The following is a 14,608-nucleotide window of genomic DNA, read 5'->3' as shown; positions in this document are numbered from 1 at the left end:
ACATACCCTTTCAAAAGGCACATAACATGACTTCTTATTATTCTAAACGTGTACACAGGTATGTGCTCCTAACACAGGCGGCTATGAGCTGTTACTCATTACTTCTGCACCTCACTGATGTGGATTTCATTTGAGAAAGAGAATATCATAATGTTTTATATTATTTGTAATGATAAATAATAACATAATGTTTTTTGACGAATGCATGCTGTGTTTTTCTTTTTCTGGTTGTATTATGATGCATCACACACATGCACACACGCACACACACACACACACACACACACACACACACACACACACACACACACACACACACACACACACACACACACACACACACACACACACACACACACACACAAACCTGCACACACAGATGGGCACATCGGGGCCTGTGAATAACTATTCACCTGGCATTAAGCACTAATGGTGAACCAGTGTCTCCTACAGAACGGTTTGAGGGCGAATTGTCCCGTGATGATTTTAACAATGTTTTCCCCACAGTAGGAGGTGTGTGTGTGTGTGTGTGTGTGCGTGGGGGGGAGGGGTACGGACAAATGGCCTTTTGTTTCAATCAGTCGAGAGACGGATGAAGTTTGGGTGGGGGCTTGGTGTATCATTAAAAAGGGCCGAACGCTCTCTTAACGTTCAGAATTAGACGCCGCTGGCTGCTGCCATTAGGCGGGTTATGGGTATTATATGTGAGCAGATGGGCTTATATTTCATCTTAACTGTCTGCTCTTCATGCCGTCAGTATTCTTTGTTCTTCTTTTCTTTCCTTCTTTCTTTCCTTCTTTTCGTCTCCTGCGCCTTCATTCTGCAGAATGAACCAGAGGTGATGTGGGGCGAGGGAGGGGGGGTGGGGGCTGTGTGTCTTAGTGGGCTGACCCGAGGAGCCGCTGGGCCCGGTAATGAGGTTTTGGGGGGCTCAGAGGTTTGTTTGTATCTGGGGGGCAGGTGACCAGGACTCCCATTCATCTCAACTAATGTCCTGCAGACGGAGGAATACAATGCAGCCCATAGCAGGCGTTTCTGACTTCTACTGTTTTCTCCTTCTTCATGTTCCTCTCTCTCTCTCTCTCTCTCTCTCTCTCTCTCTCTCTCTCTCTCTCTCTCTCTCTCTCTCTCTCTCTCTCTCTCTCTCTCTCTCTCTCTCTCATTCATTCGCTCTCTCTGCTTCTTTCCCTCTTCTCCCTCTTTCTCTTCCTCATTCAGTCTCTCTCTGTCTCTATCTCTCTCTCAGAAAACACAAATAGAAAACACTAACCCTATCTTCACAATTACATGAACTCAAAATTGAAAGTGTAAATACAAGATTCCTTGTTGCTGATTGGATGCACTGTCTGTCACTTTTGTTATATCCCAGAATGACGGACAGTGATTTTCAAAACTAACGCCAACTAGAGAAGAGCATAAACAAGAGAAGCCAAGCATATGTTTTGGCTTTTCTGATGCCAATATTTTGATAATTTACTCAAAATGTCTTCTGAAATGCCCAGCAACCTTCAAGTGTTTTCAAGCATGATGTTGGTCATTTCAAAGCTGTTAAAGTTGAGAGCAAATCCGAAATTACTTACTGTGAATATCCCTGATGAAAATACACTTGAATGTTTTCCAGTACAAGCCTTGATGTGATGTAATTCAGGGCAGCAACCAAGTCAATTATCGGTTTGTCAAGGTACCTTGGACCTACCCTTTTACGGTCTGAGTGAATTGTGGTTGTGGTTTTGTTTTTTGTATTGCCTTGTGTACTTTTTCTTCCTTGTGTTCACCCAAAGCTTTGTTTTGGTTGCATGTTCTTAAATTGGGTGCGTATTTGTACTACGGGGGGGGTTGTATATATATGCTCATATGAGCGGTTGTGCTTCCTGGCCACCGTAGTCTCTCCATCTGTTGTGTACCTCTTGTCTATTTGCATTCCCCCTCCATACCTGCTGTGATCTAAGCCCTTCTTTTCCTGTTTCCTCTCTTGGTTTTTCTCTCACTTCTGGTCCTCTGTGGACTGTTTTACCCCATGGTGAAGTAGTTAAGTTCATGAAAACAGAAACTTAGGTGCACGATCGTTCTTGGATGTACACACGCTCAAAAACAGACACACACATACAAGTATACACGATCAAGGAAAAATATTCTTGAATTGACGACCATACATACCAAACTTAAATCTCTAATGCTGCAGTTGCTTCTATCTTGCTCTCTCTCTCTCTCTCTCTCTCTCTCTCTCTCTCTCTCTCTCTCTCTCTCTCTCTCTCTCTCTCTCTCTCTCTGCTTCTTTCCCTCTTCTCCCTCTTTCTCTTCCTCATTCAGTCTCTCTCTGTCTCTATCTCTCTCTCAGAAAACACAAATAGAAAACACTAACCCTATCTTCACAATTACATGAACTCAAAATTGAAAGTGTAAGTACAAGATTCCTTGTTGCTGATTGGATGCACTGTCTGTCTGTCACTTTTGTTATATCCCAGAATGACGGACAGTGATTTTCAAAACTAACGCCAACTAGAGAAGAGCATAAACAAGAGAAGCCAAGCATATGTTTTGGCTTTTCTGATGCCAATATTTTGATAATTTACTCAAAATGTCTTCTGTGGACTGTTTTACCCCATGGTGAAGTAGTTAAGTTCATGAAAACAGAAACTAAGGTGCACGATCGTTCTTGGATGTACACACGCTCAAAAACAGACACACACATACAAGTATACACGATCAAGGAAAAATATTCTTGAATTGACGACCATACATACCAAACTTAAATCTCTAATGCTGCAGTTGCTTCTATCTCTCTCTCTCTCTCGCTCTCTCTCTCTCTCTCTCTCTCTCTCTCTCTCTCTGTGTCTCTCTAGCTGTCTCTCGCTGTGTCTCTCTAGCTTTTTTTGAGCGTACAGAGACGCTTGCACAGACAAACTTAAATATAAACACACACATGGACATACATGCACACACAAACACTCACCTGCACTCACATACACAAATACACTGGTTTTACCAATTGTTTGTGTGTGTGCATATGTGCGTGTGTGTTTGTTTGTTTGTGCGTGTGTGTGTACCACTGTGTGTTCCTGAATATTATGGGTTGCCAGATGTTAGGTGCAGTCCCTCTCAGTCTCTGAGCTTTCACACAAACTAATCTCTCCCACACACACACACACACACACACACACACACACACACACACACACACACACACACACACACACACACACACACACACACACACACACACACACACACACACACACACACACTCAAACCCCAAAAACCTCCCACCCCAACCCTGAACACACACACACACACACACACACACACACACACACACACACACACACACACACACACACACACACACACACACACACACACACACACAAACCCAAAAATACACACACACACACACACACACACCCATGGAGTGTGAAGTCCTGGTTGTGCATGAATAATGCAGAGAGCTGGACATGGTAATTGCTCCCTCCAGAACACCAGCTCCACGGAGTCGCTTAAAAAATGTGTTGACGCTTCCAACTAGGTTTTTTCGGTGGTAATTTCAATAGTTTTCTTCTATTTTGCCCCATTTTTGAGCAACTAATTAAAGGGTCCATTGTGAATAGTAGTTAATGAGTCTATTGTCTAATTGACTAGCACAGACTCAGTAGGGGGCCTGAAATGCTATTCAAAAGTTTTTTAAATAGAAATCACAACATGAAGAAATCACAACATGAATCAAACATGAGCGCTTGAAAAGCATGGCCGGCTGTGTGATGTCTTCTTTGTTTTCTCCCACCTTCCCAAAACACCCAAACGACAGAACTGCTCGGAGCGTACATACTCTGTTCCTGGTGGTTCTAATCCTATTTCAACCAGCTCATCTGGAACCAGTAGGGACTCAAACTCACAGTCTCTACAAATGCCACACGGTCTATTCTGGTCTGATCTGATCCTTCTTTTTCCACCTTCCTCGTGTTGCACATTTGCTATGCCTTCGACGAGATGAGCAGTAGCAGTTAGTGGTGGAGCAGTAGCAGTTAGCGGTGGAGCAGTAGCAGTTAGCGCTGGAGCAGTAGCAGTTAGCGGTGGAGCCGTAGCAGTTAGCGGTGGAGCAGTAGCAGTTAGCGCTGGAGCAGTAGCAGCGCTGGAGCAGTAGCAGTTAGCGGTGGAGCAGTAGCAGTTAGCGCTGGAGCAGTAGCAGTTAGCGCTGGAGCAGTAGCAGTTAGCGCTGGAGCAGTAGCAGTTAGCGGTGGAGCAGTAGCAGTTAGCGCTGGAGCAGTAGCAGTTAGCGCTGGAGCAGTAGCAGTTAGCGCTGGAGCAGTAGCAGTTAGCGGTGGAGCAGTAGCAGTTAGCGGTGGAGCAGTAGCAGTTAGCGCTGGAGCAGTAGCAGCGCTGAAGCAGTAGCAGTTAGCGGTGGAGCAGTAGCAGTTAGCGGTGGAGCAGTAGCAGTTAGCGCTGGAGCAGTAGCAGCGCTGGAGCAGTAGCAGTTAGCGGTGGAGCAGTAGCAGTTAGCGCTGGAGCAGTAGCAGTTAGCGCTGGAGCAGTAGCAGTTAGCGGTGGAGCAGTAGCAGTTAGCGCTGGAGCAGTAGCAGTTAGCGCTGGAGCAGTAGCAGTTAGCGCTGGAGCAGTAGCAGTTAGCGCTGGAGCAGTAGCAGTTAGCGCTGGAGCAGTAGCAGTTAGCGGTGGAGCAGTAGCAGTTAGCGCTGGAGCAGTAGCAGTTAGCGCTGGAGCAGTAGCAGTTAGCGATGGAGCAGTAGCAGTTAGCGGTGGAGCAGTAGCAGTTAGCGGTGGAGCAGTAGCAGTTAGCGCTGGAGCAGTAGCAGTTAGCGGTGGAGCAGTAGCAGTTAGCGATGGAGCAGTAGCAGTTAGCGGTGGAGCAGTAGCAGTTAGCGATGGAGCAGGAGGAAAGGAGCAGTGTAGAGACAGCTTCACTGGCATTAAAGGTGAACTTGCTTGTTGATGATCTGGGCAAATTCCAACCTCAGGCTCTCTGGGTGTATTTCCATTCCCACCTCCAGACAGGCTCTCTGGGTGTATGTACATTCCAACCAACAGACAGGCTCTCTGGGTGTATGTTCAATGCCGTGTTCAAAACCATTCCGAAGCAGGTTGTGGTTCAAAGTTTTAGGAAGCGATTTAGGAAGCGAGTGCAGGCAGAGTCACTGTTGAACGAGCCCTGGAGCAGCTTGGACAGTAGTTAGTGGACCAAACCAGATCTCATTGTATTGTTTATTTTCTCTCCATCTCCTTATTATCTCTCTCCCTTTATTTGTACGAGAATTTCTATGTCATACATTTTTTAATTTGTTTTTGGTTTTGTTCTTGTCTTCCAAGTTGCGGTAATTGAGGACAATGTGGGATTGAATTTAAATGGGTTAACCATCTGTGTTATTTTATTCATTATACCTGCGGGTGGGTATAAATATAATAGAAGTTGTCAACAATAATATTTGTTTGGTAGTCTTTGTGCCCTCATTATTTCCTAATGATATAAGTCATAAATGATCAAGTTTTAACTTCATTCACTGAAGTTAAATTGACACTGAAAGCTTTTGACTGGTTTAGCTGGCCTTTTCTGTACAGGGCGCTTGAGGGGCTCGGCTTTAGTGGTAATTTTGTCAGTTGCATACAATCGCTTTATAGCAATCCATCAGTCAGAATTAAGATCAATGGCCCTATGACTGACAGCTCAAAGCTGTTTGGGACTCGCCAGGGATACTGCCTTAGCCCCACCCAGTTTGCAGTTTATAGCCTATAGAACCTCTCGCTCAGGCCATTCCACAAAATAAAGAGCTGACAGGAATCACCATAGCAACAGATGAACATATTATAGGACTTTTTGAAGATGATATCATCACCTATTTCAAGGATCCAAACTCAACATTACTCAAACTTGGTAATGTAAAGCAATCAGACATAAGTGGGAAGCTAAATTTAGAAAATATCTGTGAGTGTTAATAACTCAGGACATCAACAAAATAAACGAAATAGACTATAGTAATATAAATGGTAGGATAAAAAGGGACATAGCGAGGTGGCTGATTAGAATTGAAACAGTTGAGATTAATTTGATGCCGAGGTTGTTGTTGGTCCAATTTCTATAACTTCCAGATAGTGTCCCTGAATCCCAATTTACAGCTTGTGATAAACTGATATCTCGGTTTATTTTGGCAGGAGGTAGGCCAAGGATAAGATTCGAGACACTCCAATTAGACAAGGAAATTGGGGGCCTTGCAATGCCAGATCTTAGAGAATATTAGTATGCTGCTCAAATCAGATTCATTGTTTACTGGTGCTCCCAAGAATATCAAGCCAGGTGGAAGGACATTGAGTTAAATATATGACTCCTGCTCAGACTAGGCTAGGTGGTCCCGAATATTCAGATCCAAAAGGTGAAAACTTAATTTAAGAAGGAACACTTGGCATATGGAATGAGGTTGGCAAAAAAAAGAAACTATCTGGGGACAGTAAACTTTTGATTTGGCCTTCCCTAACTCCCCGCTCTAGACCTGGAGAAACGAATGGTTCTTTTGCTCAATGGACCAAATAAGGAATAACAGCTTTTTTTTTTTACACTTGTAGGGTTAGACATTTTTAAAACATTTGAAAAACTAAAAACTGAGGTTAACTTGGAAAACAGGGATACGTTTAGGTACTTACAACTTAGACATTTTTATGACACAGAAATTTAAAAAAGAATATCAATAGATGGTAATTAAGTGATTGGAGTACTGACAAGTTCATATCAACAAACACCCTAAAAAAATGTTTCTTAACTGTAGAGGGGTTTACAAAACTTAATTGAGAGAAGAACACTAGGTGTAAAAACAGACATGGAATTGGATTTGAACACTGTACTGTCAATGAGTGATTGGGATTCCATACCGAAAACCCAACGCACTTCGACTAGCTCCAAAAGATGGCGGGAATTCAGAAGGAAAAACTTAATGGATAAAAAGCAGCTCTTTAGGAGACAATGAGAACAGTTAAACACTACAGGGGTGTCAAACGTACAGCCCGCGGGCCGGATCAGGCCCACGAACGGGTTTAATCCGGCCCGCGAGATGATTTTGTGAAGTAGAAGAAAAAAAAGAAAAAAAAAGTTTTTTTTTTATTTATTTTTTTATAAAAATCCTTCCTAGCATTACATGGATTGCATTGACTGGCACTGATTAATTTGTTGTGCATTGAACTACTGGACAATTGTGTGTAACTGGAAGTCGCTTTGGAATGTAACGTAAAATGATCTGCTATTTTTCAATGAAGGAAACTGCTGTTCTTAATGTGTCCACTAGAAGTCGCAATAGCAATTATGTTAAGCAAGCAAACTTTATACCGGGGCTGAGCAGGGAGCAAGTATAAACAGGTAGTGCAGCTAGCCCGGAGCTACCTTGTCGTTCTGCCTTATACTTTCAACATTATGCGCTTTGGCACTCTCATTGCCCCAAAATATCTCTGTCAAAAAGACGAAAGGTGGACACAGAGTGCAGAGTTTTCCAAGAAAAATGGTCATCGTCCTTTTTATTCACGGAAGTAAATGGGAAACCTGTGTTTGGTGTGCTCACAGCATGTTTAATTTTACATAATTATGCCATATTTTTACCGGTCCGGCCCACTTGGGAATAGATTATCCTCCATGTGGCCCCTGAGCTAAAATGAGTTTGACACCCCTGCACTAAACACTCACATATTTTTTGGTCATGTGAAAAAAGTTCAAACATTTTGGATCAGTGTTATTCAGATTCTGGGTGAGATGTTAAGATGTCAGATTCCCGGTGACGTCCGGATCATGTACCTGGGTTTAAATCCGGACGGGTTAATTGGAATATAAGATTATTGATAATTGCGGGTAAAAATGCCATCACGAGGTAATAGTTAAAACTTGATCCTTCTGGACCAGGTCAGTGGATGGAAAAACTGCGTTTACATGGGACAGCTAGATCGGATTAAGCCATATACCGATTTTGCTACTCGAACGGACCGCGTCAATTATCCGAGCGTACATGGCCTTTAGATCGGATAATGGCCGGAGCATGTCCGGAGCATGGCTGAATCCGCTACCCTAGATGGCGCTGTTACCCTTTCAACAAGTGGTCAGTTCACTTCGGTTCCATGTCGTTTCTCCGACGCTACATTGTTCCAACCTCTCGGTCGTTTGCGGACTCCTCCGACTGCTCCGTTGCTGGAGAGGTAGGAACAATGTAGCGTCGGAGAAACGACAAGGAACCGAAGTGAACTGACCCACATACGGCAACAATCCCTTTCGCCTCCAAGTATCGTTTTAATCTTGACTTCAGAGTCCAAGCCAAAATTCCTTCCTCCAAATTCCTTCTCCACCATGGCAGAGGTAACCCCCAGTACGAGTCTTTAGTCCTTTTTCCATCAGATTTTCAAGCGAATTAACTCTTAAAGCGAATTAATTTGTAGCGACATAAGAAGCGCCTAAACGGTTTTCCATCGACAGAATGATTATAGCGAATTAAAATGCCCCGTGTTGAAGCGCATTTTTCTGATGATTAGATGCTAGATGATTTTCCATCAACAATGCGCATGCGCGACATTCTATATCGCTTCAGCCTTTTATGTCGCTAGAACTTTCCCAAAACCACCTCTGCAGAGCGAATTAACTTAGTGCGACAAAATCGGCGTTAGAGCGATATAACCCTTTTTCCATCACATATGTCGCACTAACTTTTGATGCGCATCATTTTAAAGCGCATTATCTTTTTGATGGAAAAAGGACTTTTGTTGTGAAAGTACCATAGTCTGAGAACCCAACGCGGTCTAAGGTCTTTAAGATTCATAATATCAGAGAATATCCCCGTCAGTTCGGTCGCGGCGCAATGAATGAATCAAGATCGTATACACATCAGAAGAAAATAACGTTTATTTTGACAGTTGTGCCCGAAGTTACTACTTTACAACCTTGTTGATGACCAACGTTTAGGAAAACGTACTTTTAATTCAGCCTTGTTTGAAATCGAAGCGTAGTGTGTACTGATTTGAATGCATGTTGATGATGATAGGGGGTTTCACTTTGTGGGGGGAAATGGCATGACACCGGCTTCCTCCCTCCTCCTCATTTTCCGACGGCGACAACCATAAACATATAAGAAATAATTAAATATTTATATTTATAAAGAAATAAGAATTGTTTATATGTCTATGGCGACAACAACACGACTACCGTCTCCTTCTACTTCCGGCTCACGTCCCCCGGCCGCAAGATGTCGAGCATGCGCAAAACGCTAAATCCTCCGACGCGGGTTTACATGCAGGTAGAAACCGGACTATGATCGAGTTATCTAGGTTTTCTTATCCAATCTCGCTTGTCGGCAACGATAAACGTTAACATTGAACAACACACAACTAAATAACACCCCGAACCCATTAACCACACTTAACCTAGTAACAAACAAGGACGACAAAATAGCCTTCTCATAACAGCAACTCCCAGGATCCCCTGTGCGACCCCGGAGGAGTCGACACAATACCATTGGTTTGAAAGTTAAACTGGTCCACTTCCACAAGTTATCATCACAACCAACAACATTACGCTATAGAAGAAGCAACTTTTATAACTCAGAATTTCTTTTGCCACACATTGTTGAACAGGCGAACAACGTCACTGTTGAAGTGAACACTTGAGAAAAAAACAGCCATTTTAATCCCACGGTGAATCAACGTGGGATTCATCAGTGTCATGACGCCACCTTCACGTCCTCTTCCAGGCACGGTGTTGGTGGAGAACCTGCAGATCAACGGCGTGGCGGAGGGGCCGGGCCAGACCATCTTCCTGTCTCTGAGGGACAACGGGGAGCACTGGGTGATCCTGGACCCCGGCCGGCAGGCCCTGTACCTCAACAGCACTGGCCGCGTGCTGGACCGAGACGTAAGCCAATCACAGCACAGCATCCTCTGCCTGTCTGTCTACCGGTCTGTCTTAATGTATGTCACCTATTCATCTGTCTGCCTGCCTGTTTGTCCAACATCCTGTCTTTCCTTATCAACTTCTTAACTGTCTGTCTACCGGTCTGTCTTAAAGTATGTCTGTCTGTCTGTCTGTCTAGCTACCTGTCCTTCATCGCCCTGCGTCTGTTTGCCGGCATGTCTGTGCGTCTCTATGCATCCATCTATCTTACCTCTGTCTATCTATCTTTCTGTTGGTCTGTCTGTACGACTATCTGTTCGTATTCCTATTCTTTCGATCTGTCTGTCCGTACGTCTGTTTGTTCCTAGTCTGTCCGTCTAAATGGAGACCGTGATCTATCCATCTATCTCTCTATCTGTTAGTCTGTCCCTCTATCCATCCGACTGTCTAACCCTGTGTGTTTCCGTCCCCAGCCCCCCTCCGCCATCCAATCCCTGGTGGTGCAGGTGCAGTGTACTAACAAGCTTGGCACATTGATCCTGCATGAGGTCCGCATCGTGGTGCGCGACCGCAACGACAACGTGCCCAGCTTCCAGCAGCCACGCTACTACGTCTCCGTCAATGAGGTACCCACGCACGCACGCACCCACGCACGCACGCACGCACGCACGCACGCACACGCGCACACACACACACACACACACACACACACACACACACACACACACACACACACACACAGTCAAACACGAAGATGCTCAACAGATGCTCACCATGGACACAGAGAGTATATAATAAAGGAGTTTACTGAGGCCAACAAATAAGTAAAGGCAGGGACAGGCAGGACTCAGCGAGGGGCAGGCGGGTAGTCAGACATGTGAGGGGGGTGGACAGGCTGGGGCCTAATACTGATGGCCAATCTTAAACTACGATCTAGCAGACAGTGTCTGGAAACCGGGGGTTGATACACTGTGTGCAGATGAAGTAGATGGCTGGCAGGTTTGTGGACAGAAAGGGAGATGAACGGACGACGTTACTAGATTGTGCGAGACAGTGACGCTAAGACGCAGTGGGCGGCGGCGTGACGGTACCCCTCCCTCTATGGACACCACCTGGCGTACACTTACAACTGGATGGGTGATCAATTCAATTCAATTGTATTTGTATAGCCCTTTATCACAGTTACAGTCTCAAAGGGCTTCACAGGCCATATATTTATGAGACCACCTCTCCCTAGCACCCCAGAGGGCAAGAAATAAATATATATAGTTAGCAATTTTGAGATGGAACGCAGAGTGTGTGTGTGTGTGTGTGGGGGGGGGGGGGGGGGGGGAGTGTTGTTTATTAAAGTCCCAGATGAGGGATGGTTCCAGGATTTGTCTCCGGGGGGAGATCCATGATCCTTCCTCCGGTCCATAGCCCTCCTCCCAGTCCGGGAGGTACCCATCCTCAACGATGCACGTCTAGCAGTCGCTGGACTGTGAGAGCAGGGTGATTATCAATGTGCCTGGGTTGAGGAGGGGCTTTCAAAGGGGGAGACAGAGGGCTGGTCGACACAGGCTTTGCACTCAATCACAAATACACCAACATATTCGGGCCGAGTATCTGGGAAGTCCCTTTCAATGAAAGGTCCTTAGACAGGAGCCAGACCCTCTAACTCTGGGTGCATTGTACAGCAAACTTTCACGTGTTGCTTGGTCCAAGTACACCAACACTGGCGCCTTCGAGCCTAGACTAGTGGAAGGGTTGTCGAGTGAATTATGTGCAAACTCCACCCACGGGAGCTGGGATCTCGAAGAGTCGAGTTAGCGTTGGTAATGCACCGGAGCACAGCCTCCATCTCCTGGTCAGCCCTCTCCGATGGTCTGTTGGTTTACGGTGGTATACCAACGGACCCCTAAGAGAGGTCGTCGGTGGCTCCCAGTGCTGCGCAGAATGCTCGCCAAACACAGGATATAAACTGGGGCCCTTTGTCAGAGACGATGGCTGTAGTGGATGCCACGCAGACGGATAATGTGGAGATCCAGAATGTCAGCTGTCAAGCAAAGGGGAAGCTTAGGTAGGGCCAGGAAGTGGGTGGTCCTGGAGAACCAATCGATGGTGATGACGGTGAGAATGGCGGTGTTACCCTGGGATGGGGGAAGACCAGTGACGAAGGTCAAGGACATGTGAGCCCGAGGACGACTGGGTACAGGCAGGGGATGGAGCAGGCCGTGACCGGTTGGAGGACCCTCTTCTGGCTGTCCGCGTCCATGGTGGCCCACCAGAACCGATGTCGGAGGAAATCCGGGGTGTGGGTTGTACATGGGTGGCAGACGAGTGGTGTAGAGTGTGCCCACAAAAGCAGTTTGTACCTCAGATGAGACATGACGCTGCACTACAAAGAAACAGGGCTGGGGAAGGTCATAGTGGGGTAACTTATACTGAAATGGCTGTCCTTGCGGTACAGCAGAAAACCACATAAAAGCATTTAAAGGGGTGATATAATACTTTTTAGACTTTTCCCTTTGCCATAGACTTATATGACCTCAGTATAAATGTTTAAAGTCTCCCACCAAGGATGCCCCTCAATAAACGCGTAAAACATCTTGTTTTCACTCAAACATTACTGCCGTAACAGTGTGATGTGTCACGTGCAGTGGGTGGGGCTGAAGTGCAGAAGTTGCGGCTCCCGGCTACCCTCGATGAACTTCTTGGGCGTGCTGACCAATCACAGCAGACCGGGCTACTCAGTAGGGGGGGTTTAAAGCGACACACACAAAACAGAGTGTTTTCGAAAGATGCTGAAATTGGTTTTGTAGAAATAAGCAGTCTGAGAATAAAAAGGCGTATTTCTAACATACAGGCATGTAACCGTATTCTAGTAGTACCCCCAAATGCAGTTATTCACCCTAAAAAAAGCATGATATGGGATCTTTAACAAATAATGTCAGCCCCCCCCCCTCCCCCCAAATGCATCACCTGTGTTCCAGTCAGTGTGGGAATCAGACAGGGTGTCGGTAGCATCCTGGGGCCTGAAGCAGCTAGTGACGCCTCACAGCGGCTGACAGAGCTGTCTCACTAGCTGCCAGCGCCGTGGTTAGTGCTGGCACTAGCGGGGAGGAGTGGAGCTGGGGTCTTGTGGGAGTGGAGGTGTGTTGTTCAGGTGCTTGTCGCTGCCGGCAAAGTCCTTATCGCGCACTCGTCCAAAAGCTGTCAGCCACAATCTGTTCATCAACTTTTTATCCTCTTTTTCATTCTCTCCCTGATTCTCTCTGCATATCTTTCTCCGTATCTCTATCTCTCTCCCTGTATCTCTCTCTCGCCATATCTTTCTATCTTATTTTCTCTGACTTTTCCAACCTCTCTTCATCCCTCTAGCACTTCATGCTCTGTATCTCTCTCCCTCTTTCCCCTTGTCTGCCTTCTTATGACCTCTTTCTCTCTTTCTCTCTCTCTGACGTCCTCTATCTCTCGACCTTCCTCGAGCTACAGATACTGTAGATAGAGGAAGGTAGAGATATAGTTATGTATCTTTGGTTCTCCCAGAATGTCTTAACCTCTCTCTGTCGCTGTCTCTGGTTCTCCTCTATATTTTCTTTCTTTCATTCTACCTTTAAATTCATAATCACTTCACATCTCAATCTGTCTGTCCGTCCGTCCGTCTGTCTCTCTCTCTCTCTCTCTCTCTCTCTTTCTCTCTCTCTCTCTCTCTCTTTCTCTCTCTCTCTCTCTCTCTCTCTCTCTCTCTCTCTCTCTCTCTCTCTCTCTCTGTTCTAACGAGCTCAAGCGGCGCCTTGCGTCTCATTATCTGTTCCCGTATTATTCCCGGGTTCCTGCTGGAGGACAGCCACTGGCGTTCCCGAGACGCACCGTAATAAACCTATTAAGACGTGTTTCCTGCGTGGGCGATCCAATCCTACACGGGTCGCCAGCAGTCACACCACAGAATGAGTTACTAATATAAAATAGAAATGATGCGATTCTCCCCTGATGGAAGCTGATATTAAGCTGACTCTAGACACGCTGTTAGGACAACACTGGGGGAAGGCTGGGGGCGGGTTGGGTAGGATTTAACTATGAATGAGCACGATTGCACACAAGACTGACCGTTGAATCAGAAGGAGTGAGGTGTGGTAATAGATGTCAGGTGGAGAGTGATCAGAAAGACAGATGGAAGCAGGCAGATGGACAGGTCCTCTGGCAGACAGCCTGCAGACAGACAGACAGGCCGATAGACAGACAGACAGGCTGATGTGTTTGTCTCACTGTGTTCCCAGCTGACCCCAGTAGGAACCACCATCTTCTCTGGTTTCTGGGGGAACAACGGAGCGACGGACATCGATGACGGACCCAATGGACAGATAGAGTACACCATCCAGTACAACCCCATTGACCCGGTAAGATACATGTCTGTCTGTCTGTCTGTCTGTCTGTCTGTCTGTCTGTCTGTCTGTCTGTCTGTCTGTCTGTCTGTCTGTCTGTCTGTCTGTCTGTCTGTCTGTCTGTCTGTCTGTCTGTCTGACTGACTGACTGACTGACTGACTGACTGACTGACTGACTGACTGACTTATAATCTGTGTTTGCATGTGTGTGTGGCTGTTTATGTGTGCGTGTCTGTGTTGGGGGGTTTCAGACGGCCAACCGTACCTTTGACATCCCCCTGACTCTGGCGGGCTCGGTGGTCCTGAGGGAGAGGCTGAACTACGAGGAGAGCACCCGCTACCTGGTCATCATCCAGGCCAACGTGAGTCTGGAGCCCCCCCCCCCCCCCCC

The 14,608-nt window shown here is 46.1% G+C and overlaps 1 protein-coding gene and 1 long non-coding RNA gene across 2 annotated transcripts in view; one reads left to right on the top strand and one right to left on the bottom strand.

The window, feature by feature from the left end:
- Positions 1-14,608, bottom strand: part of LOC132446476 (uncharacterized) — a 365,756-nt gene that overhangs the window by 116,311 nt on the left and 234,837 nt on the right. The window lies entirely within an intron of this gene.
- Positions 1-14,608, top strand: part of LOC132446714 (protocadherin-15-like) — a 156,198-nt gene that overhangs the window by 38,312 nt on the left and 103,278 nt on the right. Inside the window, exons 5-8 of the mRNA XM_060037152.1 lie at positions 9,714-9,874; positions 10,327-10,479; positions 14,113-14,232; positions 14,469-14,579. Coding sequence (XP_059893135.1) covers positions 9,714-9,874; positions 10,327-10,479; positions 14,113-14,232; positions 14,469-14,579 — 545 coding nt within the window. The remainder of the gene's footprint in view (positions 1-9,713; positions 9,875-10,326; positions 10,480-14,112; positions 14,233-14,468; positions 14,580-14,608) is intronic.

The sequence above is a fragment of the Gadus macrocephalus genome, chromosome 18, assembly GCF_031168955.1.
Source record: "Gadus macrocephalus chromosome 18, ASM3116895v1".
NCBI lineage: Eukaryota > Metazoa > Chordata > Actinopteri > Gadiformes > Gadidae > Gadus > Gadus macrocephalus.
Note: the sequence above shows the minus strand (reverse complement) of the source record. Positions and strands in the feature narration are given on the sequence as shown.